Source organism: Empidonax traillii, unplaced genomic scaffold (genome assembly GCF_003031625.1).
Source record: "Empidonax traillii isolate 1590-97213 ecotype Southwest subspecies unplaced genomic scaffold, ASM303162v1 scaffold1210:size234205, whole genome shotgun sequence".
NCBI classification, from domain to species: domain Eukaryota; kingdom Metazoa; phylum Chordata; class Aves; order Passeriformes; family Tyrannidae; genus Empidonax; species Empidonax traillii.
The window spans coordinates 183,502-207,502 of record NW_020956403.1 but is presented as its reverse complement, the minus strand read 5'-3'; the positions used below and the strand labels follow the sequence as shown (position 1 = coordinate 207,502).

The window sequence follows — 24,001 nt, the reverse complement described above, 5'->3', positions numbered from 1 at the left end:
CCACAGCTCTGCCTCTGCCCACATCCCCAGAAGGAAGGGAATTGCAAAGCAGGGAGGAAACCCTGCAGAGCAGGGGATGTGCTCAGGACACCATGTGGCTGTTGTGGAGCTGGAATTCCCAGCAGGACAGAAGGAGGCAGCTCAGCCCCTGCCCTGGTTGGTGTCCAGCTCCCAAGAGCGGTGCAAAGAGGAACGAGAGCAGTCAGAGTTAGCACCACAACCCAGCACTGTCCCGTTCCTCTGCCCAGACTTTATGAAACCAGAGGAAACCAGCCTCAGGTGTGTGATCAGCCCAAATAGCTGCTGTTTGGTTAAGTTTGAAATACCTGCAAATTTGCCCTTTCTGAGAAATCACCACAAACTCACCCAACGTCATCAGGATGTGCTGCCCACTTTTGTTCCATTTGTTCCCACTCCACCCTGGCATCATTTCCCAGCAGAGCAGTGTGCAGGTGAGTCCTGCCCCCCGGGGTTTGAACCTCTGCAGGTTATAGGACCCTTTCCCAATAGTGCAGAAATCCCTCAGGGCCTTGAACCCAGGAAGCTGTGGGTAAACACTGCCTGACCAATATCTGCCGGTGCCTGTGGATCCCTCGGCCAGTCCTTGTTTTCTCACTGGATGGGAAGCAAAGCTCCCACTTCAGAGCCTGCAGAGGGGCAGGCGCAGATCCAGAGCGATCCAAGACCTGCAGGAGGCGGCTGTGGCCGTCCCAGACATCCACTTCTAGCTGGAGACATGAGGTCTCCAGCCCTGCCCGTCCTCTTCCTCATCCTGCACCTCACAGCTGGGGTATCTGCAGAAATGTAAGCCCCCCTGTGTGTCTGTCTGTCTGTCTGTCTGTGCCTGCTGGGATGGCTTTAGCCTCAGCTCCTCGGGAATTCCTGGTGGGGATCCTTGGCCGGCGTGGGAACGCTCAGGCTGATGGGTTGTCCCCTGCCCATGAGCGTCGAGGACGTGGCACTGGGGGCTGGTGGGCCTGGGGTGGTTGTTGCAGGTGCCCTTTGCTTGGGGCTGGGAAGTCAAGGGGGACCCAGAAGCAGAGTGGGGAGGCTGGGGGAGGTGGTGCTGCACCCCAGCACAGGCTCCTGTCTCCGTGGGGTCTGTGCTGGGTTGTGTCTCCACCCCCACACCCCTCTTGTCGCCACTTTCTCCCTGCCAGGAGGTACGTGGTGACGGCCCCAGCTGTGATGTACCACCCCTACTCCTCCACGCTCTGGGTCCATCTCAGCGACCTCAGCGAGCCCCTCCAGGTGACCATCGAGCTGCTGGGAGCGCATAGAACCCACCCCATCACCCTGCTGAAGAGGGAGGTCCAGCAGCCTCAGATGCACCTGAACTTCACCTTCCCTGTGAGTGTCACCCCAAAACAGCCCCAAGCAGGGCAGGGCCATCCCGGGCTCCTCGTTGCCTCCAGGCAGAGCAGTTTCCACCAGCTCCCCTGAGCTGGGGCTGTGATCCCACACGGGGCTGGGAGCAGATGTGACTTGCCCAGCTTTTGGCAGAGTCTCATCCCTCACGCAGACAGAACTACTCCAGGCTCAGCCCAGTTATCCAGTGGTTAAAATAGCAGACCTGCAGACCAGAGCAGGGTGTTGGGGGGGCCATTTCACCTCAGGGAAGGTGTCCCTTGGGTGAGGAGTCACTCAGGGTCACTCAGAGTGAGCAGAGCACCCTGGCCATGGCTCATCCATCCTCACCTGCAACCTGATGTTTCCCCCTGCAGGCTCCAGCTCCCATCAGTGGGAAGGAAGAAGATCTAGACCTGCACATCTCAATCCAAGGAGATTCCCTGAATGTGTCTGAGAAGAAGGAGGTGAAGCTGAAAACCCTGGGCCCTGGGATCTTCATACAGACAGACAAACCTATCTACAAGCCTGGACAGCAAGGTGTGTGTGTGGGGGGGCAGGATGGACCACCCTGCTCTGGGCTGAAGGACCTGCTGGGAGGGGGCTGCAGGAGGCCCAGCCTTGCTCCTACACTGCTTGGGAATAGGAGGGCTGATCCTGGGATGCACTGGAATGCCCAGCACTGACAGAGGGCAATGCCAGGACACCCTGGCAGTGCTGCTTGGGGGGCACTGCAGAGCTCTGCTGGTGGGGGGGGGATTTCCATCCACCTTCCCCACAGGGAACTCTCCTCCCTGAGGATGAACTCACTCTGTCTCCGTTTCCCTTTTCCAGTGAAGTTTCGAGTTGTCTCTTTGGATAAAGACTTGATTCCCAGCAATCAGCAGGTGAGAGCGGGGTTGGGATGGGAGGAGGTGACAGGGCTCTTTTGCTCTGCCCTCCTACAGTCCCAGCCAGCCGTGGGAGAGGTGTGGGAGGCAACCAGCACCTTTCCCCTCGGGAATCCTGCCCCAGCCTGCTCTGCCCAGGTTCCTGCACTCCCTGGGGGCAGAGATGCCCTGTGCTGTTCAGGCTTCAGCAGGATAAGGAAAGAGAAAGCAGGATTGCACGTGTGGCACTGGAATGCACCCATGCAAACTTTCAGATAAGGATGTAGGGATGGCGAGTGGGAAGCAGGGAATGTGCTACTGATATCCATCAGACACCAGGATTACAGGCAGGCTCAGTTTCTGGCACCTCTGAGCAATCACTGGGGTCTCTGGAAGTGCAGGAGGTTAAGAGATTAAGTGGATGCTGGACTCTTGCTCATGCACTAGGAGATGTCACCTCTCCATGCCATGCTGGCAGTGCCCTCAGCTCATCCCAGACAGAAGTGCCCACAGGCTCAAAATCCATCCCAAGGCATATTGAAGGGTGGGAAGTTCACAACATCCCACAAATAACCCTCCCTCTACTCCATGCATGGCTCCATTGCTGTTCCCACCCTGGGGAGACCCCAAGGAAAGCTTTGGATTTCTCCTCTAACCATCCTCTCTTTGCCTTTCAGCTGCCCCTGGTGTTCCTGGAGGTCAGTCCTGGGAGACAGAGGGAGGCTCCTGGGAGGTGTGGATTGGGAGGGCAGCCCCACAGCACAGCCATGGGCTGTTGGACTGTGGAGTGCTGGGCTCCCCGGGGTGCTGAGCCCGTGCCTCCCCGTGGCAGGATCCCAGCGGGAATCGCATCGCGCAGTGGCGGGACCTGAGCCCTCGGCAGGGAATCGTGGACTTGTCCCTCCCCCTGGCTGCTGAGCCAGCCCTGGGCACCTACACCATCCACGTGGGGAGGAAGACCCACTCTTTCAGCGTGGAAGAATATGGTACGTGGGGCCTGGGGGACGGGGGCACCACCTTGGCTCACTGGCAGCGTGTCTTGGCCACCCCTCCCCGGCCACCCAGGCACCGTTGTCATTGTCCTGGGAGTGACAATCCTCTCTCCTTTTGCCTCCCCGTCAGTGCTGCCCAAGTTTGAAGTGACCATCGATCTCCCCAGCGTGGTACTGGAGAAGGACCAGAAGTTCCAGATGGAGATTTGCGGACGGTGAGCTGGGAAGAGGGAGGGGATGGGGGGGATCTGACGCCGTGTGGTCCACCAGGGAAAGCCTGGCCACTCTCCACCCTACAGGTACACCTACGGGAAGCCCGTCCAGGGCAAGGTCCAGGCCAGCTTGTGCTACAGCGACCAGCCCTGGCTTCACCTCTTTAGAGAGATGAGATGCACCAACATTAGTGGGCAGGTGAGCGTGGCCAGGAGTGTGGGTGCCACTGGGACACCTCCCTCCCGGGAATGCTGCTGATGGGGTTGACTCTCCCTCCAGACTGAGAAGAACGGCTGCTTTTCCACAGAGGTTTTGTTGTCTGTCATCAACATGACCCACTTGAAGAACAAGAAGCAGCTTGAAGTCCAGGCATCGCTGGTGGAGGATGGGACGGGTAGGGATGGTGGTGTTTCCATCCCCATGGGCTCCCAAGTGCCCGTGGCGTGGTGGCATTGGCCTTCTGCAGGGGCACCCAAAAGATCCGCTGTGATTTAGGGGTGCCCTTGTGCAGGGATGAGGTTTGGGTGGGGATGAGAGCCAGGTCAACCTGGCAAGACCTGTAATTCCAACCAGAGGAGAGGTCAGGGGGAAAAACGCCTTTTCAAGGTCCACCAGCTCTCCCAAGGCAGGCAATGAGTCCTTGCAGTGCAGGGTGGTGGGTTCAGCCAGTGTGGCTTTGTCCTCTTAGCTCATCCCTCGTTCACTGCCTTGTCACACCACAAATGACTGTCAGGAGCTAATCCATGCCCTGTGTCCCTGCCACACCCTCAGCTCCCCCTTCCCTCCCCACAGGGCTGGAGATGAAAAACACCAAGAGCTGTGAGATTTCACCTGAGAGCTTCACCGTCACGTTTGAAGACCCCAGTGAAGTCTACAAGCCCGGCATCCCCTACAGCGGGACGGTAACGGGGTGGTCCCCACTCCCCGCGGGGCTCACACGCACCCTGCTGCCCCCAGCCCCGCTCCTGCCGGCCCCCCAGCCCTGTTCTCCCACCTGCCCCACGGCCACAGCCCAACCAGGGCCATCCCCCCTTCCCTCCCGGCACAGATGCTGCTGAAGGGAGCTGATGGCACCGGGGTGCCGCAGGGGCGGCTCGTGCTCTCTGTCAACATCAAGGGAAAAGATGACCAGATACACACCATCCCGACAGACGGGTCAGGGAGAGCCTCCTTCAAACTGAACACCTCTGGCTGGAGTGGCCATGTCTTCCTGAAGGTAAGTGACCCCTCTCCCACCCCTTGGGGTGCCTGTGGTGCTTTCTGCAGCAGGGAGGGGCTGGGCACCCCTCCGAGCCTGCATCGCTGATACCTCCTGGGCGGCTGGACGGCTTCACCTCCCTCATTCCCACCTCCAACCCTCAGGGCCAGGTCGACAGGACACCTCACAACCAGAAGAGTGACTCAACAATCTCCTACACTGGTGCCACTCTGAGACTCAAGCCCTTCTTCTCGGAGAGCGGGAGCTTCCTGGAGATCCGCCAGCTGGAGAGCGACCTGCCCTGCTGGAAGCCCCAGCAGCTCTGGGCAGACTTCATCTTCAGCAAGGAGGCCTTAGGGGCTGAGCTGAAGAGCCTGGATGCGGTTGTCTTGGTGAGCCCTGGCCCGGGGAGGAGGGGCAGCGGGAACCAGGGCTGTGGTGTGTGTGAAGGGTCACATCTACGCACACGTTCATGGCTGTGTCCCTGGGGACAGGACATTGAGCAATCTGTCCTGGGTAGACTGAGGGACCTTTGTTAGCACAGGTCTCCTCTGGCCCTGTTGGACCTGCACACCCATGGGAGGTGCTGGGGGGGGAGGTGGAGACTGGGAGAAGTCAAAAGTAATCCCAAAACTCTCGCTCCTGGGTCCCCCCTCCGTCAGGGCGTTTTGGTTCCACACTCAGCATTGGTTTTGTTGTTCTCACCTCCTCCTCTGCAGGTCCTGGCCAAGGGGACCATTGCCACAGTCCTCAGGAAAGAGCTGTCTGCAGAGGCTGGTATGTCCTCTGGCACGACCAGGCTGTGCAGGGCTCTGCTCTCTGTGCCTGGTCCTCATAGAATCATGGAATGGTTTGGGTTGGAAGGGACCTTAAAGCTAATCCAGTGCCACCCCCTGCCATGGGCAGGGACACCTTCCACTAGCCCAGGTTGCTCTGAACCCCGTCCAACCTGTCCTGGAACACTTCCAGCGATGGGGCAGCCACAATCTCTTCGGGTAACATCTCCCCTCCTTTTCCCTGGCCCAGGGCTCAGAGGCTCCTTCTCCCTGGAGCTGCCCATCGGTGTGGAGCTGGCACCCGAGGGCAAGGCACTGTGCTACGTGGTGCTGCCCAACGGCGAGATGGTGGCCGACAGCATCGAGCTCGAGATGGCCAAGTGCCTCCCCAGCAAGGTGAGCGATGGCTGCTGGAGGTGGGTGATCACTCCATGGCTTGTTCATGCCCTGGGGTCCCCCCTGCTCCAGGTGTATCTAAACCCAAACCCTCGATCCTGATCTTTGTCTGGAAGACACCTCCCTGTCTGTGGTTGGTCCTGCTCCTCCACGGGGGGGTGGGTCCCCTCTTCCCTCTCCCCCTGACACGCTGTCCCTGCCCAGGTGAAGATGGCATTTTCGGAGGACAGGGCTCTGCCTGGCACGGCGCTGCAGCTGGCACTGGGGGCCGCCCCGGGGTCCCTGTGTGCCATCCGTGCCGTGGACCGCAGCGTGCTGCTCCTGAAGCCCGAGGCTGAGCTCACCGCAGAGGTGGTGAGTGGTGGCACTGCCCCCCGTCCTTCTGCAGCCCCAGGGACCAGCCAGGGATTGTGGTGGGTGGGGTGACAGCAGTTTAGACCTCCCAGACTGCCCAGGAGTCCTGCTGCTGCGCAGGGAGTGGATGCATGGCTGGTCTGGCACACGTGTTTATTCACAGATCTACGAAGCGCTGCCCCAGTTCAAACCCCTTCGCATTTGGGAACCATCACCCTGTATGTTTTTTGACGTCCTTTCCTTCCGTATGGAGACCTCCAAGTTATTTCAGGTATAAGTCCCTGCCCCGCTGTGCCTCCTGGTTCCTCTCCATCCAGGAGGCTGATGGGGTTTGCTCACGTGCTGGGAAAGCCCAGAAATGTCCCGTGAAAACCACACCTGTGGCAAAGCACTTTCCCTTCCCTGCCAATCCCAGGCTCCTTCTCCAATTGTTTTCTGCAGCCCTGTGAGTACTCCCTGCTGGAATGGGGATATTCCTCCTGCTGGCTGTGGAGATGGACAACCTCTTTTGTTTCTCACAGGACGCAGCACTGAAGCTCTTCACCAATGCCAAGATCAGGAAGGATTGTCCACAAAGCCCCATCCTGCTTGGGACGCCGAATCTCATAATGCTCAGAGGTCAGCACAGCCCCAGGCTCAGTCTGCTGAGCCCTGTCAGGAGAAAGGAGCTGGTGGCCAGTCCTGGCTCCCGTGTCCTCTGGGGGACTTGGAGCCACCCCAAGAATACACTCAGCATCGGAGGGATTGAAGAGGATCGGAGAGGATTTGGGTCACCCTCATGCTGGGCATGGGGGTCCAGCTGAGACACAGAGACCTGTGGCCACTAAGTTCTGCTCTCCCTTTTCCAGCTGAACTCCCTGAGAGAAACCTAGAGGACATCCCAGTAGCTGCGAGCAGGCCCAGCCCAAACACTGACAACCAGGAGAAGCCACCAGCACCCCGCACGTATTTCCCAGAGACGTGGCTGTGGGACCTGGTCCCTGTGGGGTGAGCGAGCACAGTTCCCAAGGGGCTGGTCCTCTCCCCACCTCCCCTCCTTCATGGAAGGAAGTTGGGCACCTCAGGACAGCTCCTTCTCCCGCAGGGAGAGCTGGGGGTGGCCGTGGTGGGGTGGCCTCACGATGCTCTCCATCCCACAGGGAGGGTGGCTCCGCCGAGATGACGGTGACAGTGCCCGATGCCATCACCGAGTGGAAAGCTGGCATGTTCTGCATGTCCCCACAGGGGCTGGGGCTGTCCCCTGCCATCACCCTGACGGCCTTCAAGCCGTTCTTCGTGGAGCTGGTGCTGCCCTACGCCGTGGTGCGCCATGAAGCCTTCACCCTGGTGGCCACCGTCTTCAACTACCTGCGGCAGTGCCTGAGGGTGAGCGTGGCAGAGGAGGGAGCCCTGCCTCTCTGGGGGCTGGCTTTGGGGGCTTATGGAGCCGTGGCCGTGCTCTGACAGGTCCAGGTGTCGCTGGCGGAGTCGGCAGGGCTGGAGGTGTCGGCGGGCGCAGAGGAAACGTACGGGGGCTGTGTCTGTGCCGACGAAGTGAGGACCTTCCGCTGGGGCGTGAAGGCCACCAGCCTGGGTACAGAGCACCAGCATCCCCCCACCCCCGCTGCCTGGGGAGCCCCTCAGGGAGTGGGGAGGTCGGGGAGGGCAGGAATAAATGCTGTGGCACCTGGGAATCTCTCCCTCGCTCTGCTTTCACCCTCCCCGTTACCTCCCGGCACTGCTCCTCCATGTGGTGACCCCCAACCCCAGTGCAGCCAGCCCCACACAAAGCCCCAGGGGGCTGTGGTCAGGCCTGGGGGGGCTCCACGGGGACTGAGTGCCCCGCTTGCATCTGCAGGGAGGGTGAACATCACCGTCAGCACCGAGGCCCTCAGCTCCACGGAGCTCTGTGGCAACGAGCTGCCTGTGGTGCCGGCGCAGGGGCACATGGACACCGTGATAAAGTCCTTGCTGGTGAAGGTCAGAGGGGTTATGGAGGAGGGAAGTGGGATGGGTTTGGGGACAGGGTCCAAGCAGCCCTTGGGGGGCATTGGGAGCACACCCAGACACGAACCCGGGCTGCAGGTGTGACCTTTTGGGACAGGGGGACACGGCTGGTCCCTTCTCCTGACTGACTGATACTTCCCAACAGCCCGGGGGGATCCTGGTGGAGAAGGCACACAACTCCCTGCTCTGCCACGAAGGTAGGACTGGCCAGGGGTATCTGGCAGTGCTGTGGGATGTGGGACAGGGGTGCTTTGTCACTGGTCACAAAGGCCACCAGAGGAGCCACGGACTGGGGTCCCTGGAGGCTCCTGGCTGAGATGCTGCAACCCAGTCTTGAGCCTGAGGAGGGTCAGAGAAAGAAGAGGGTGGGTTAGGGTGCCATGGGGAGGGATGGGATGAGCAGGGAATCCCCATTGTCCTGGCCCTCCATCCCCACTGTCCTGGCCCTCTCTCTCCACAGATTCTGAAGAAGTCTCCCTAGAGCTTCCTGCAAACATCCTGGAGGGCTCCCAGCGAGCCCATGTCACTGTGCTGGGTAAGGGACAGGCTGTGGGGGCCTGGGGACTGCTGTGGGAAGGAGGGGTGCAGAGCTCCAAGGCCCAAGCTCAGCAAGAGATGGAAATCTGAGATGACCTCAGCTGGTTAGAGCATGTTAATTATTACACCAAAATTGTGTGTTCAATCCCTGTATGGGCTTAAAAGTTGGGCTCAATGATCCTTTTGGGCCCCTTCCAACTCTGAACATTCTGTGTGGCCTCTGTGTGGAAGGGGATATGGGGTGTGGGGTGCTGGTGGCAGTGGGGCACAGCTGATGACGGTGCTCCCCATGTCCCCCCGGGACAGGTGACATCATGGGCAATGCCATGCAGAACCTGGACAGCCTCCTGGCCATGCCCTACGGCTGTGGGGAGCAGAACATGGTTCGCTTCGCCCCCAACATCTACATCCAGCAGTACCTGGAGAAGAGCGGGCAGCTGCTCCCCGACGTCCGCGCCAAGGCTCAGGGCTTCCTGCAGCGCGGTGAGTCCCCTCCCGTCCCACATCCCCCTCCACATTTCCACCTGGGGCTGCAGCACACCCTGGGATGGAAGGACCACCGTGTGAAAAGACCTTTCCCCACCTCCTGCCCACAGGGTACCAGCGGGAGCTGCAGTACAAACACGACGACGGCTCGTACAGCGCCTTCGGGAAGAGCGATGGCACGGGCAACACCTGGTGAGGGACCCCACAACTGGCGTCCCAGGGCTCCTGCTGCCCCCAGGGCGCTGATTCTCCACCCCTCTGATGTCTCTCTGGCTCACAGGCTGACGGCCTTTGTGCTCAAGTCCTTTGGACAAGCCCGAGCCTACGTGGCCATCGAGGAGCGGCACATCACGGACGCGCTGAAGTGGCTGCAGCGGCAGCAGCGGCCCACGGGCTGCTTCCAGAGCGTGGGCAAGCTCTTCAACAATGCACTGAAGGTGGGGCAGAGGGCTGGGGTGGGACGTGGGCACAGAGGGCCAGAGCCCTGGAGTCCCTGTGCCAGACCTGTGTCCCTCTGTCCCTTTGCAGGGGGGGGTCTCGGATGAGCTCTCGCTGTCGGCTTATGTGACGGCTGCGATGCTGGAGCTGGGGCTGCCACCGCTGGTGAGGGTGACCCCAATGTCCCTGGAGGGGCTGGTGGTGTTGGGGTGGGCGTGCTGGGGGCAGGGGAACCAGCGGTTCCAGGCCACCTCCCAACCCAACATGGGCACAGCTGGTCTCACTGGGCAGAACCGAGGCCTCTGAGTGACTCCCATGCCCTTGGGCACGTGTTATGACACTGTAAAAAGGGCAGGGGGTAACCCAGGTTCTTATTAATAAATCCCTTGTGGTAGATCAGAGTGAAACAACACTGAATAATCAGTGTTTGAGAACATATATATGTGGGGTTTATTTTAGAACAGTTTTGTTTCAAAGGTAAACAGGGATGATGCCATTTTGGGTGTCATCATCTATATCTCTCATCTATAGCAGTATGGCCTAAAGATAACCTTTAGGGAAAATGCATAAGGGAGAAAAAGGGAAAGACAGGATAAGGGAAAGGGAGGGAAAAGAAAGATGAGAGTGGAAAAATGTATATAGTCACTGCCCATGGGGTCCAGCAATGACACTTGGTAGTTGCAGCTTCCATGTCTGTCAGTTGAAGTGGTGGCTTTGATCAGTTGGAGGTGGGGGAGCAAAGCCCACACACTCAAAGAAGTTATGAGTTATATCTATGGGGAGTGTCACGGGCCATGCCATGAGCCTCCAATGCCTCCTGGGACTGCCCAGAGTTCCTGTGAGGGGCACAGGAAAAGGGTTTTTCCCGCCTTTCAGGATTGGCAGGGGGATGGGCTTTGATGGGCTAACAGCTGCCTCTTCCCGTGGATCCTGTAATGCGTAAATTAACTGTTTCAGTCTCTGACACCTGCTCCTGACTCTGTTCCCGTGCCAGGAGCCAATGGTGAGCTCAGCTCTGGAGTGCCTGAAGGCTTCGGCCACAGATGACCCCTACACCCAGGCCCTGCTCGCCTACGTCTTCGGGCTGGCGGGGCTGAGGGAGCAGCAGCGAGCGCAGCTGCAGCAGCTGGCCCAGCACAGCGTCAGCACAGGTACAGGGTCACCTGCGGGCTGTGCCACCCGGGTCACCCAGCCCAGCCCGCAGCAGGGGCTGAGCTCCCACTCCTTCTCCCCCAGAGGGGCAGCTCTACTGGCAGAGGAAGGGCCAGGCCGTGCCCACCTCGGAGCCCTCCTGGGCCGCGGCGGCGCCGGCCGAGGTGGAGATGACGGCCTATGCCCTGCTGGCCCACCTGAGCCAGCCCCGCGTGTCCTCCGCCGACCTGGCCACCGCGTCCCAGATCGTCCGCTGGCTCTGCAAGCAGCAGAACCCCTACGGGGGCTTCGCCTCCACGCAGGTACCGCCACTGGGGTCCTGTGCCCCGAAACATCCCCTCGCCGGGGCTCTGCGACCCCGACCCGGCGCCGTCTCCCCGCACAGGACACCGTGGTGGCCCTGCAAGCCCTGGCCAAATACGCCGCCCTGACATTCGGCAGCAGCAGCGGGGACTCCCGGCTGGCGGTGGCGGTGACATCCCCGGCGGGCACGGTGTGGGACTTCGTGCTGGAGCGCAGCAACCGGCTGGTGCTGCAGCGAGCGGCCCTGGCGGAGCTGCCGGGGTCCTACGGGCTGCGAGCCCGCGGGGAGGGCTGCGCCCTGGTGCAGGTGGGTACAGCCCGAGGTGCCGTCCCCCTGCAGTGTCCCCGGGCTGGCCCTCACCCCCCGCTGTCCCCACAGGTGACCCTGCGCTATAACGTGCCCCCCCCTCCGAGCCCGGGGGCGTTCGAGCTCCGCGTGGTGACGGAGCCCCTGCCCCAGCTCGCTGCGCAGAACCCCGGCAAGAGCTTTGTCCTCCACCTGCGGGCGCGGTAAGGGCTGGGGGTGCCCCCCGGCTTTGGGGGGGACGGGAGCAGCCAAGGGGAGAGGGCGGACCCCAACCCCAGCCCGGGGCTCTGCCCTTGCAGGTACACCGGGACACGTCCTGCCACCAACATGGTTGTCATCGAGGCCAAGCTGCCGTCTGGCTACAGCCCTGACAAGAGCTCCGTGGTGGAGGTGAGGAGCCTCCACTGCCCCCCTGACCCTCTCTGGGATACCCTGTAACAGAGAGACACCTGCTCAGGGTGCTGGCCTTGGCTGGGGCACCCACGGAGTAGCTGTCACCCATCCTGAGCCGTGTCCTTCCAGCTGAAGAGGCAGAACCTGGTGAAGAAGGTGGAGGTGGAGCCTGACCAGGTGACGATTTACCTGGACCAGGTGAGACGGGGACAGGAGAAGGACTCCCATGCTTCCCCATCATGGGTGGCTGCACCTAACCCCTGGGATGTGTCCATCTCCACAGCTGACTAAAGACGAGGAGACCTTCTCCTTCAGAGCCAAGCAGGACTTCCCAGTGAAGAACCTCCAGCCAGCCACTGTGACACTGTACGACTACTACGAGACAGGTGAGCCCTGACAGAGATGTGTCCCCTGGCCCCACTGCCACCCCCCTGCAGCCCCAGTGGCTCAGTGGGAGTCTGGCTGGGCTTCCAGCTTACACTGATGAGCCAAGGTGGCTCGTTAACAGCAGCAGCTCACCCCGAGCCCCCTGGTCACCATCCTTCCCCTTGCAGGTGACCGCGTGGATGTTTCCTACAGCGCACCTTTCAGCTCAGGTAGGGGCTGAGCCTGGCAGGGCACGGGGGGTCACCCCACCAGCAGGACCCTGATGGGGACCCAACCAACTCTGAAGTCCCATCCTGGCCTTGCACTTGGACTTGCTGGCCAGAGTTTTTGGGGGAGCTGCCTACCCGTGGGTTTGGGGTCACAGAGGAATGGGACAGGGGCCAGAGGGGCTCTTCTCTAACAGCACCCCCCTTTTCCATTTAGATGAGGAGCAGGAAAACTTCTAGCACAGCCTGGAGCCTGGCAGCCCATCCCTCTCTCACCCCAGCTCCTGAGGACCGGGATGGCTGGTGGTCGCTGCTCCCACCCTGGCCACAGCCCCACCCTGCATGGGGCAGGACATGGCCCAAAGATGCTGCCAGCACCCAGCACGGCCCCTCTGGGTCCAGCCACAGCTCCCACCCCCAGGATCTGAGGGATCCCCAGCCCATGGGCAAACACATCTCTTGCTGCTCCTCGAGCTCCTCCACAGCTCTGACTTCAGCTGAGCAGCCAAGCAGTGGCTTTACAGGGACACCCCGGTGCATCTCCCCCTGAGGGGGCTCTGGGGCACCGAGTCTGGCCTTGGGACCCAGAGCTTCTCCTTCCTGCCAGAACTTCCATGGCATTCCCCCATCTCCACTCACCCTGTCCAGGTGCCACAGTGGTACCTCAGCCCCCTCCCCAGTTCTAACACAGTGTCACTGTCCCCATGAGGCACCTGGGGACACCTCTGCAATCCCAGCACAAGTGAGTCAGGTGGCTGTTGAAGGAGAGCAGCTGCTGTCCCCCAGCTCCTGCCCTGGGTCTAAATAAAGACATTTACTCCAGCACTTCTTTTCTCTTGGTCTTTCTTCTCCTCAGCTTGAGGCTGCCATCCCAAGAGTGTGAAGACAGAGGGGACAGGGTGGCTGCTGTGCCTGTGTGGGTTGGGGCAGGAGGGTGAAGGTCAGGAGAGTCATTGCTATTCAGTTCTCTATCAGACATACAGGGAGGTGGGCTGAGGGCAATGGGCTCTCAAGGCCATGAGCAAAAACACAAAGCCCACCCACCAGTCCTCTCTCTGCCTGTCCCATGGCACACGGAGGGACATGGCAGTGCCAGCACAGGCCCCTCCCCTCCCCCCAGTGCAGGACACAGCCTGGGGCAGCCTCAGACCAGGGATTAATTCTGCTGTCACCAAGCAGCTTCTCTGTGCAGACCAACCGCCCCTGCCTCAGGGCTCTGCATCCACTGTCCTGCCACCTCGGTGACAAATATGGCCCAGGGATATCCCCCAGAGCCACAATCCGTCTGGGGACAGCCAGGGCTGGCGTGGATGCTCCCGTGATCTCCACAGGGTGAATCTCAGCAGAGCCAGCAGGTGAGACTGGAGATGTGGCCATGCAGCAGAGCTGAGGCCAATTAAACCCTCCGTGCCCTAGGGGAGGGCAGGAGGCACTGTCACATCAAGGCACGGGCTAAGAGACTAACAGCAGTGCGTGGTCGAGTGCCAGTCCTGTCCCCAGGGCAGGGGACAGCGATGGAGGACGGGAGCCAGCCCTGCCCCGTGCCCTGAGCCGAGTCCCTCGCCGGGGACGGAGTCGGTCCCACATCACTTGTGGCGCTTTTTCTTCTGCTCTTTGCGTTTCTGAGCCCTCACATCCTTCTTGAGGCGGCTGTCGACGACCTTGAACTGGCCCTTGACGCCGCGGGGGCGGCGCACACGGGGTCCTACACCCTTCTTAGCCACCAGGTAGGTGACCTGTCGCTTCTCCTTGGCCAGCCCGGCCTTCTTGTAGATGCTGTGGGAGAAGAGTGAAAGGTGAGAGCAAGTCCCAGTGCCAGGCCCAACTTGGCTCCAGCAGTTTGGTTTTTGGCCCTAAAATCATTATTAGGCCCCACCCACCCTCTGGGCTCAGTGCCCAGGCTGGGGTGCCCCTCTTTGTTCTGCCACCCCTGGCTGCAGCCTGGCTGGGTGACACACAGAGCCGTCCCCACACCGTGGCTGCAGGGACACGGCCTCACCAACCAGCCCAGCGCCACGGGAAGGAGCTGCACCCCAGCTTGGCCACTCACCGCCGCAGCTGGGCCACCTTCTCCCGCTCCGAGATGTCCACCGTGTCCACCACGGCCTCCGCCTTCTTCTTCATCTGCTCCATCTTCTTCAGCATCTGTGGGGACAGCGAGGATGAGGGACAGGGCGGTCGGAGCAGGGAGGGAGCAGCCAGGAGAGGGATTTGGCCCCACAGCCCCACTCACCCGCCGCTTCTTGCGGGCCTTGGCCTCCGCCACCTTCTTGATGGGGCGGGCGTTGATCTCGCGCCAGCGCTGCCGATAGGCCTCCACCGTCTGCCGGTCCACGGGCACCTGCTTGCGCCGGTGCTGCTTCTCCTCCTCCGTGAACCACTCGGGCAGCTCCCCCTCGTCCTCGTTGTAGGAATACCTGGGGGAAGGGGGGCGCTCAGGTGACAAGGGGTCCCCACCTTGGTTCATCCACCACCTCCTGCTGGAGAACGACGCCTGCAGCCCCCCCGTGCCCGGTACCTGTTGAAGGAGTCGTCGATGAGGTCCCGCCGGGCCTTTCTGGAGGTGGCGATGACGGAGCCGAGGGCGAGGCCCTCTGCGTCCAGGACACGGGCTCTTTTCACTGCGGGATGGACGTGTTAAAGCTTGGCCTGGCCCTGCCTCCTGTCCCTAAAGAGGGACTCACAGGGCCTCCCCCTCACCTGGGTTCTCAATGGGCACCACCTCAAAGCCACACGGCTCGACACGGCCCCGCTTGCTCCTCATTGCTGTTGGTGGCCTGTGGAGAGGAGCGTGGTCAGGGCTGGGGTCCTCATCTTCCAGTTCACCAGGACTCTGGAGCAGGGGAGAACATCCTGACTCCCTTCCCAGCCCTCACCTCTCCTCATCACTGCTGCTGTCATCGTCGCTGCTCTGCTCATCCTGTGCTTTAACAGTGCCAGGTGCTGTGTCTGTGGCTGGTGGGGGCTCGGCTGGAGCCTCCTCCTGGAGCACCTGCTTCTTCTTCTGCCCTTTCTTCGTTGCTTTGTCTGGGAATGGGAACCACTGGGTGAGAAAGGGTCAAGGGAGACCCCACTGCAGACCATTCCTCTAGAGATCCTGCTCATTAACACTGCACTAATGACAGATCTTTAACAACACAGGCTGGGAACAGTCTCTGGCCTAGTGAAAGGTGTCCCTGCCTACGGCACAGGTTGGAACTGGATGACCTTTAAGGTTTTTCCAACAAACCAACCATTCCACGAAACTCCTCAGGGCAGCATCCCCATCGTGGTTGGATCTTAACCCCAGACTAGGCTGTGGGACTGTCCCTCAGTGCCCTCCTACAGTGATTCACCCCCCTCACCTCTCTGGGACTCGCGCTGTCTCTCAGCCAACATCTGGGCCTGCCCCAGCTCCAGGTCCTCATCTGCATCATCCTCGATGCCAGCAAAGGCGTCCTGGGATGGGGAGCAGCGGCTCAGACACAGGGCAGCCCTGAGGAGCTGCTGGGCCTGAGGCTGCCCCACCATTTCTGTCCCAGTGGGGACTCACCTTCCCGAACCACAGGCTGGTCTGTCGCTCCTCCAGCACTGACTTCTCCTCCAGGGGCACCAGCAGGGGATTCTCCTCTTCCTCCTCTTCTTCCTTTTCTTCTTCCTTCTGCTTAAACTTCGCCCTGTGACAAGGAGCAGCAGGATTGGTGTCCCCACCCAGGAGAGCGTGTGCCCACTGCTGGATCCTGGAGCTGCTCCAGGGAGGCCTCTCCCATTCTCACCTCTTCCCACCCTGCTCCCGCCTCTCCCGCTCCAGCTTGCGCTGCCGGGCCTCGATCTCCAGCAGCTCCTCGGGGTCCAGGTCGCTGGCCAGGGACACATCATCCCCTTCCTCATGATCTGACACATAAATGTCATCGTCCCCAGGGCCCATCTCCAGGAGGGCGTCTGCTGAGGCCATGTCCCCCCGGGACAACTCGTCCAGCAGCTGCAACACAAGTCAGACAAGGCACCAGTCAGGCACTGTCCCAGCCCTGGTGGTCCTGGGGAGCCTCCCCCACCACGCACCGGGGTCCTGTGGATGCTCCGGAGGGAGAACATGCTGGTGTCGCCATCGTCAGCGATGGACACGCCAGGCAGGTCCATCTTCAGCTCTACACGCTCACGCTGCTTTCGCTGCTCCTTCAGGATCTTCTTCTTCTTTCTGAGAGAGATAAAGGAGTGAGGCCACACTGCCACACACGCCCCAGAGGCTCATGCGCTGCCACAGTGGTGCCACGTGTCCCTCGGCAGCACTGACACCCTCTGGGGAGAGTCCCCAACCCAGGGACAAAGGGGATCTCCAGCTTCGGTTGCTTGCAGGAGCAGAGGAGCCCAAGGACTCCAGACCCACAAACCACCCACTGTCACAGGAACAGGCTCTGACAGTCCCACCTCTGTACCCATGGCTCGAGCTCCCTGTACTCCTCCATCTCTCCTCCCTGAGATCTTTTTACCTCTTCAACTCCGCCAGCTCCTTGGCCTTCATCTCTGCCAATGCCAGCTCCACCTCCTCCTCCTCCTTCTCTTCCTTCTCCACCTCCTCCGCTTCAGCATTTGGCACCATCTTCTTCTCTTTCTTCTCCTCCTCCTCTCTGCCTTCCTCCTCCTCCCCAGAGCTCAGGCTGCCAAAAGGAAGGAGCTCAGAGCAGCTGTGCTGGGCACAGACCCATCCCACCCCTGCTGTTTGCTCCTACTTGATATCCAGCTCCTTCGCCTGCTCCTTCAGCTTTTTGGCCAAAAACCGACGCAGCTTTGTCCTCCAATTCAGCAGGGCTCTGTTGGGAGGGGGCAAACTGTTAGATATCCCCCCCTATGCCCAGCTGGTGTGTCTGCCTGTCCCAGTCCCTGCAGTACCTGAGCTCCTTGCGCCCCAGGACGCGGATGTCCTTGCAGCACTGGCGCAGCTCCTCGGTGGTGGAGCTGTGGTTCTCCAGCTCCCCATTCCCCAGCGTGATCTGGGCAGGGCACAGGGAAAGGGGGGTGTTAAACCCCAGCCTCCCCTCCCTCTTTTCATCCCTCTGAGCTCCAAGGGTGCCCCTCCCTTCAGGCACGCACCTCGTTGGCCTTGGAGAGGAAGTCCACGGGGTTGGGAGCCTTGAGGAAGTCCATGAGGGTGAACCGGTGGTAGAGGGTCATGTCCCCATCAGCATAACCTTCTGCCTGTGGGGGAAAAGGGGCTGTGGGGGGACCAGGGCAGGGCACAACCGAGCAGCTGCCACCAGCCCTGAAAGATGGATGGTGTGACCTAACTCGTGTGCGGCTGCAACGCCCACCTGAACGTGTGTAATGGTTGGATTTGATGAGCTCAGAGGTGTTTTCAAACCTCAGCGATTCTGTGAGGCCACATGAGTCCACCAGCCCCAACCCAGCAGCTCCACAGCATCCCCCAGTCCCACCCCAGGCACAGAGAAGCTGACAGTGAGAGATTTGTGTCAGCTCCATGCCCAGTTAAAACCACCTGACGCGACCTTTACTGTCCTAAAAACACCTCATAAGGACACAAACCCAGTGGTCAATGCTTGTAGGGAGTTGAACTGACGGGTTTAACTGCAAGATTTAACTGACCCATTCCCAGTCTCACAAGTTATATCTCTGTTTGACCATTGCTGCAGCAACTTCTAGGACTGAAAACCTCCCCAAAACTAGTTCTCCCACCACTCTGCATCTTTAATTTTCCTGATCATTTCCTGATCAATTCTGCTCATTACAATCTCTTCAGCCCCACTCCCGTTTGTGTGTTTGGCCCTTGCTCATTACCTTTGGTTTCTTCTTGCTGACCAGCTCGCTGACAGACTTGGTCTGGACCTCCACCTCCTTGAAAGCATATTTGGGGTCAAAAAACTTGCTATCAATTTTATCTGGAGCCTGGTAACCTGGGAGGAAGAGATCAGAGCCATCAGAGCCCCTCCTCCTGGGAGGGAGGGAGCAGAGCCATCAGCAGGTTCCCCCAGCAGCTGCAGGTGCCCCCCAGGTGCTCACCCTGGCACACCACAAAGATCTCAGCGGACTCGTTGCGGGAGGCCTGGGGCTTGGTGGCCTGGACCTTCTGGAAGAACTGCTGGAAGATCCACAGGAGGGGCTGGTAGTCCCGGGAACGGAAAACCTTGGTGATGAACCAGCCGCCCTTGCAGAGGAACTCACAGGCCAGTTTCAGGGCCATGAGGGTCAGGTTGGCTGGAGCAGGAGAGAAGAGGGAATGAAGGTGTGACCTTCCCAGAGAAGCTGTGGCTGCCCCTGGATCCCTGGAAATGTCCAAGGCCAGGTTGGACGGGGCTTGGAGCAACCTGGGCTGGTGGAAAATGTCCCTGCCCGTGGCAGGGGGTGGGAAGTGAAAGGTCTTTAACATCCCTTCCGACTCAAACCATCCTGTGGCCCTAAGAGCAACCACCCACCTCTCACTGGTACACCCCTGGTGCCCCCAGAGCAGCCCCACCTTGGGAGTAGGCGTCGTGCACCCAGCTGGCCCCCACGTTGGGCGCCCCGTCGTTCAGCACCACGTCCACCTTCCACGTCTGCAGCTCCTTGCGCAGGGCCTGGGGGGACAGGGACGCTCAGGATCCCTCCTGGGACCTCCACCTGAGTGGGTGGGGTGGGCCATGACCTGCCCTGAGCCCCAGGGCGGCAGGGGACACCCGGGGGAGGGACTCACCTGGCGGCATTTCTCGGTGGTGATGTCCTCCTGCAGCGTCACCACGTTGGGGATGGGCTTGATGGGGACCAAATCCACTCCTGGGGACGATGAAGGACATCCCAGCCCCTCAAAACCAGGCTCCAGCCCACCCCACACGGCTCCCCCGCCCATCCTCTTCTCCTCCCAGGATCCCCAATCCTTTCCCTGTCATTTCCAGGGGCAGTGGTGGATGCCCCTGCCCCTCGTTCCTACCAGATCCCCCCACTCACCAATGATCAGGCTGGACACCGGCATGAATTTGGAAGCCACCTGAAGCCTGGAAAGAGAAGAGAGCAGTGAAACCACCCAGGAGAACCCCCAGCCTTGGACTGTGCTGCGGGGATTTGGGATGGAGGACACAGACACAGCGACAGGGCACACACAGGACCCTGTGACAGTGTCCCTGGGCAGCTGGGGACATCAGGACGCCACTCACCACCCGCCAGGGGCCGCACACAGATCCAGCAGAGCCCGGGCCTTCTGCAGGAACTGGAACTTCCGATTGAGCTGGAGCAGCTTGAAGGACGAGCGGGAGCGGAACCCTGGGGGCACACCGGGGACACACCGGGGATTACCGGGGGTTACCTGGGTGACAGGGGGCTGCAACCCCCCCGCCCCCAGCGCCGGGCAGGCCCCTCACCGGTCTCCTTGGCCAGGTGGTAGAACTTGTCCCGCCGGCTCTTTCCCAGTTTGCTTTTCTTGCCCATGGCGGCGGCGGGGGGGCCGATCCCAATCCCGATCCCGGTCCTGCTCCCGCTCCCGCTCCCGGGGCCGCCGCGTGCCCACAGGCCCTTCCCTTCCCGGCGTGCCCCGCGCACACCCAACAACTTCCGGTTGGTCCCTTTCTAGCCGCCATCTTGGGAGTGGCACCCCCCCTCCGCCGCGGCCAGACGGGCTGCCGAGGGCGACGAGAGAAGGGGAACGGCAACGGGAGGCTCGTGGAACGATCACGTGTCCCCTCGGAGGCGCGTCCACAACCCTCTCCGTCCCCTCCGGCGCCTTACAACACGGGGGGAATCACCTCTGACCACGCCAAGATGGCGGCGCCCTGCATCCCGGAAGTAAGGGAGTGTCCTCCGGTGCCTCTGGGACAGGAAGTGACGCCATCGCGCCAGGCGCGCAGGGGCCGGGCAGCGGAAGGCGGGGGGCGCCATCTTTGTTGGGGTCGATGCCGGCGGAGAAGATGGCGCTGGACGGGCCCGAGCAGGTGGGGCCGGGCCCGGCCGGGCCGGGGCTGCGGGCGGGCGGGCGGGGGGCTCGGGGTGCTCTGTGCGGCCCCACGGCTCTGCTGCGACCCGCACTGCCCCGGGCATGGCCGCGCCGTGACTCGGCGGGTCTCGCCTCGGCCCCCCCGGGAGGGTGCGGGACCAGGCACGGCGGGATTGTGAGGGTGGGGGAGAGGGAAGGGGGAGATCCAGGAGGGACCAAGGTGGGAATTGGCTACCAAGGGGCAGAGAATGGAGGGGAAGGGAAAAGGGGGATCCAGGAGCCGGGTGGGGGGGAATTGGGGTTGGGGGGTCAGAGTGGGGAAGGGAACTGGATCCAGGACCCAGGTCGAGGGGGTCGGGAGGGGAATTGGGGACTGCGGGGATAGAGGATGGAAAAAAGGGGGCCCAGGAGAGATGCGAATAGAATTGGGAACCGGGGAGCAGAGGATGGAGGGGTTAGGGAAAGGGGGGTGCACGACCCGGCCCACGGGAGTCAGGGTGGGTCTAGGGGTCGGTGCCACTGAGCTGTGCTCTCTCCCAGATGGAGATGGACGATGGGAAGGGCGGCTCGGGGCTGCGGCAGTACTACCTGTCCAAGATCGAGGAGCTGCAGGTGAGCCCTGTCCTGCCTGGGGACACCAGGGCAGTGTGGCCGTGTCCCCACAGCTGCCGTGATAACGGTGCCAGTGCTGGTGCCCAGGATGGAGCCCAAGGGCTCATCCAGGCTCTGTCCCCACAGCTCATCGTGAACGAGAAGAGCCAGAACCTGCGGCGGCTGCAGGCGCAGAGGAACGAGCTGAACGCCAAGGGTACGGCCTGCACCCTCCTCCTCCTCCTCACTGGGGGCTGCTGTGCCCCTTGTGCTGCCCCTCTGCCCCAGGCAGAGCCTGGTGCTGAGCTCTGTCCCTCCCCGCAGTGCGGCTGCTGCGGGAGGAGCTGCAGCTGCTGCAGGAGCAGGGATCCTACGTGGGAGAGGTGGTGAGAGCCATGGACAAGAAGAAAGTGCTTGTCAAGGTGCGAGGCCGAGCTGTCCCGAGGGTGGTCAGGGCTGGGGTGGGGGCTGAGAGAGCCTGTGAGCTCAGGGGGGGTCACAGCAAGTGGGAGCATGAGGTGGGGGGATGTGACATCTCGGAGATGTGGAGTGGGAGCTCTTTGTCTGCAGGATGGCTCTGCTGGGCCCAGATCTTCCCCAGGCTGGTGAGAGGCGGGAGGGGCTATAAGGTGTTTAGTGGTGGTTGAGCTCCTTAGCTATATGTTCCTGGTGGATATTGGGCACAAAGCAGGGAGCTTCCCAGAGAAATAACTCACAGTGACATCTCTGCCTTCCAGGTGCACCCCGAGGGGAAGTTTGTGGTAGACGTGGACAAGAACATCGACATCAACGACGTGAGGATCCTGGGGCCGTGGGAGGGGTCCTGACTGGTCTCATGGGGCTGGCAGGGACACTGATCCCCCCTGGGGCTGGCAGGGACACCAATGCCCCCTCTGTGTCCCCACAGGTGACCCCGAACTGCCGCGTGGCCCTGCGGAACGACAGCTACACCCTGCACAAGATCCTGCCCAACAAGGTGGACCCGCTGGTGTCCCTGATGATGGTGGAGAAGGTCCCGGACTCCACGTACGAGATGATCGGAGGCCTGGACAAGCAGATCAAAGAGATCAAGGAAGTGATTGAGCTGCCTGTGAAGCACCCGGAGCTCTTCGAGGCGCTGGGCATTGCCCAGCCCAAGGTAAGTGCTGCTGGGGGGCCCTGGGGGGTTGTCCCCATGTCCCCTTCGGGGTCTGAAGTGTCTTGTGTGGCCCTTTCAGGGGGTGCTGCTCTATGGCCCCCCCGGCACAGGCAAGACCTTGCTGGCCAGGGCCGTGGCCCATCACACCGACTGCACCTTCATCCGCGTGTCGGGCTCCGAGCTGGTGCAGAAGTTCATTGGGGAAGGTAAGAGGTGGCTCAAGGGAGGGACAGGGGACATCAGGGCTGTCCCCCTGGGCGGTCACAGTGCCAGGCTCAGCCCTGTGACCCTGCAGGTGCCCGCATGGTGCGGGAGCTGTTCGTGATGGCCCGGGAACATGCGCCCTCCATCATCTTCATGGATGAGATCGACTCCATCGGCTCGTCCCGCCTGGAGGGCGGCTCGGGCGGGGACAGCGAGGTGCAGCGCACCATGCTGGAGCTCCTCAACCAGCTGGATGGCTTCGAGGCCACCAAGAACATCAAGGTAGGAGAGTGCCAGCCCCGCCTGGGGACAGGGACGCGTCCTGCTGGCCCCACAGTGGTGACAGCTGCCGTCCCCGTGCAGGTGATCATGGCCACGAACCGCATCGACATCCTGGACTCGGCTTTGCTGCGCCCCGGCCGCATCGACAGGAAGATCGAGTTCCCCCCTCCCAACGAGGAGGTACGTGGAGGGTGAGGGTCCTCCTGAGCTCTACCTGTCCCCTGCTGTCCCCATCCCCATGGCACTAACCCCCACTGCTCCAGGCCCGCCTGGACATCCTCAAGATCCACTCCCGCAAAATGAACCTGACGCGGGGCATCAACCTGCGCAAGATCGCCGAGCTGATGCCGGGGGCGTCGGGCGCGGAGGTGAAGGTGAGCTGGGGGCACTGGGGTGGCACTGGGGGGCACTGGGGAGCGGTGTGTGACAGCCTGTCCCCCCCAGGGCGTGTGCACAGAAGCAGGAATGTACGCGCTGAGGGAGAGGAGGGTGCACGTCACGCAGGAGGACTTTGAAATGGCTGTGGCCAAGGTAAGTGTGGGGGGGTGGGGAGGCAAAACAGGGGGTGAGGGTGGGTTTTGGTAGCACAAAGTGTCCTGGGCACTGTCTGCCAGGACTTGAGAGCTGCAGGGCTTGGAGGGGGGTCAGCAGTGGGGACAAACAACAGCGTTGTTTGCTGTCAGTGATGTGGAAGAGGCTGATGGGGCCCAGCCAGAGCCAGGCTGCTGTGCCTTCCTGGTGCAGGGCTGAGGTCTGGTGTTTTGGGGGGGGTTGTTGGCACCCAGTCTGGGGGCTGCACACTGCAACCAACCCTTCCCCCATCCCCACCCAGGTGATGCAGAAGGACAGTGAGAAGAACATGTCCATCAAGAAGCTGTGGAAGTAATGGTGGGGCTGGAGCTGCTCTGTGTGCTGTCACTTGAATAAAGCGCAACTGAGGCCAGGCCTGGGCACTGATTTGGGGACAGGGTGGGGCCAGGACTCGACACAGTTTCCCCCCCCCTCCCCCCAGAGCTGCAGGACTCAACACACCCCCACAGTGCTGCTGCTAACTGGTTTTATTAAAAAATATCCAAAATAGACCAAAAAAAAAAAAAAAAAAAAAGGTTACACGAGAGGCAGAGCAGGCACCCCTGAGCCTGGGAACACCCTGGGAATATGTAAACGCCCCCCCTCCCCTTGGGAGCCTGCAGGTGGGGGGCCAAGGCACTTCAAGGGAACTGGCAGGGGGTGGCAGTGATCCCCTCCCTCCCCAGTTATCTCCAGTTCTTGGTGCCCAGTGACCCCACTGCCCCCAGGCTCCCGTGGGCAGAGCTACCCCCTCTGCCCCCTCAAGACGCATCACTAATTATGTAAAACAGGGGGGAGGGGGTGGAGGAATGAACTGATTGTCAAACACTTAACCTGAACCCTTGGCTCCTTGTCGTAAGGGAGCCTTGGAGCACACCCTGAGCTCCCTGCAGAGCCCGGGCCACAAGTGCAGGGAAGAGGAACTCAATATATTAATCAAATACAAACCCACTGTACAAAACGCTTCCTTTTTTTTTTTTTT

The 24,001-nt window shown here is 61.2% G+C and overlaps 3 protein-coding genes across 3 annotated transcripts; 2 read left to right on the top strand and 1 right to left on the bottom strand.

Annotated features, from left to right (window-relative positions):
- The first annotated feature begins 619 nt into the window (after positions 1–619).
- LOC114069180 (alpha-2-macroglobulin-like protein 1) lies at positions 620–12,580 on the top strand. The gene is given in 36 exon segments (XM_027905800.1): positions 620–816; positions 1,164–1,350; positions 1,725–1,887; positions 2,182–2,234; positions 2,894–2,914; positions 3,049–3,202; positions 3,339–3,423; positions 3,508–3,619; positions 3,701–3,815; positions 4,214–4,323; positions 4,470–4,637; positions 4,784–5,011; positions 5,339–5,396; positions 5,646–5,791; positions 5,996–6,145; positions 6,309–6,416; positions 6,667–6,763; positions 6,994–7,132; positions 7,285–7,510; positions 7,592–7,718; positions 7,983–8,104; positions 8,277–8,328; positions 8,592–8,666; positions 8,975–9,151; positions 9,265–9,346; positions 9,435–9,591; positions 9,683–9,757; positions 10,587–10,743; positions 10,829–11,046; positions 11,130–11,354; positions 11,427–11,557; positions 11,654–11,744; positions 11,877–11,945; positions 12,031–12,133; positions 12,302–12,343; positions 12,558–12,580. Coding segments are annotated over 36 exon segments (4,443 nt in total).
- Positions 12,581–13,560: 980 nt separating this feature from the next.
- On the bottom strand, positions 13,561–19,745 carry FTSJ3 (FtsJ RNA methyltransferase homolog 3). Its single transcript, XM_027905805.1, has 21 exons — positions 19,666–19,745; positions 19,462–19,567; positions 19,256–19,302; positions 19,005–19,084; positions 18,789–18,888; positions 18,335–18,529; positions 18,113–18,228; positions 17,411–17,515; positions 17,210–17,310; positions 17,050–17,130; positions 16,810–16,977; positions 16,382–16,517; positions 16,096–16,301; positions 15,873–15,996; positions 15,685–15,778; positions 15,217–15,367; positions 15,041–15,117; positions 14,859–14,961; positions 14,574–14,757; positions 14,391–14,485; positions 13,561–14,116 (listed from the first exon to the last, which is right to left on the bottom strand). Exons 1-21 carry the CDS (start codon positions 19,730–19,732, stop codon positions 13,927–13,929), a joined length of 2,526 nt encoding a protein of 841 aa, XP_027761606.1. The 5' UTR covers positions 19,733–19,745; the 3' UTR covers positions 13,561–13,926.
- Positions 19,746–20,104: 359 nt separating this feature from the next.
- On the top strand, positions 20,105–23,982 carry PSMC5 (proteasome 26S subunit, ATPase 5). Its single transcript, XM_027905799.1, has 12 exons — positions 20,105–20,232; positions 20,775–20,846; positions 20,973–21,042; positions 21,150–21,247; positions 21,563–21,619; positions 21,733–21,963; positions 22,043–22,169; positions 22,259–22,449; positions 22,531–22,629; positions 22,713–22,823; positions 22,894–22,980; positions 23,282–23,982. Exons 1-12 carry the CDS (start codon positions 20,194–20,196, stop codon positions 23,333–23,335), a joined length of 1,236 nt encoding a protein of 411 aa, XP_027761600.1. The 5' UTR covers positions 20,105–20,193; the 3' UTR covers positions 23,336–23,982.
- The last annotated feature ends 19 nt before the right edge of the window (positions 23,983–24,001 follow it).

Coding starts and splice junctions, on each gene's coding strand:
- FTSJ3 (XM_027905805.1), bottom strand. CDS start 19,732: ATGGGCAAGAAAAGCAAACTGGGAAAGAGCCGGCGGGACAAGTTCTAC. Junction 19,568..19,665: donor CCACCTGGCCAAGGAGACCG/GTGAGGGGCCTG, acceptor GTGTGCCCCCAG/GGTTCCGCTCCCGCTCGTCC. Junction 17,311..17,410: donor TCCTCTCCAAGGCCAACGAG/GTGCGTGCCTGA, acceptor TGCCCTGCCCAG/ATCACGCTGGGGAATGGGGA.
- PSMC5 (XM_027905799.1), top strand. CDS start 20,194: ATGCCGGCGGAGAAGATGGCGCTGGACGGGCCCGAGCAG. Junction 22,824..22,893: donor CGTCGGGCGCGGAGGTGAAG/GTGAGCTGGGGG, acceptor TGTCCCCCCCAG/GGCGTGTGCACAGAAGCAGG. Junction 22,981..23,281: donor TTGAAATGGCTGTGGCCAAG/GTAAGTGTGGGG, acceptor ATCCCCACCCAG/GTGATGCAGAAGGACAGTGA.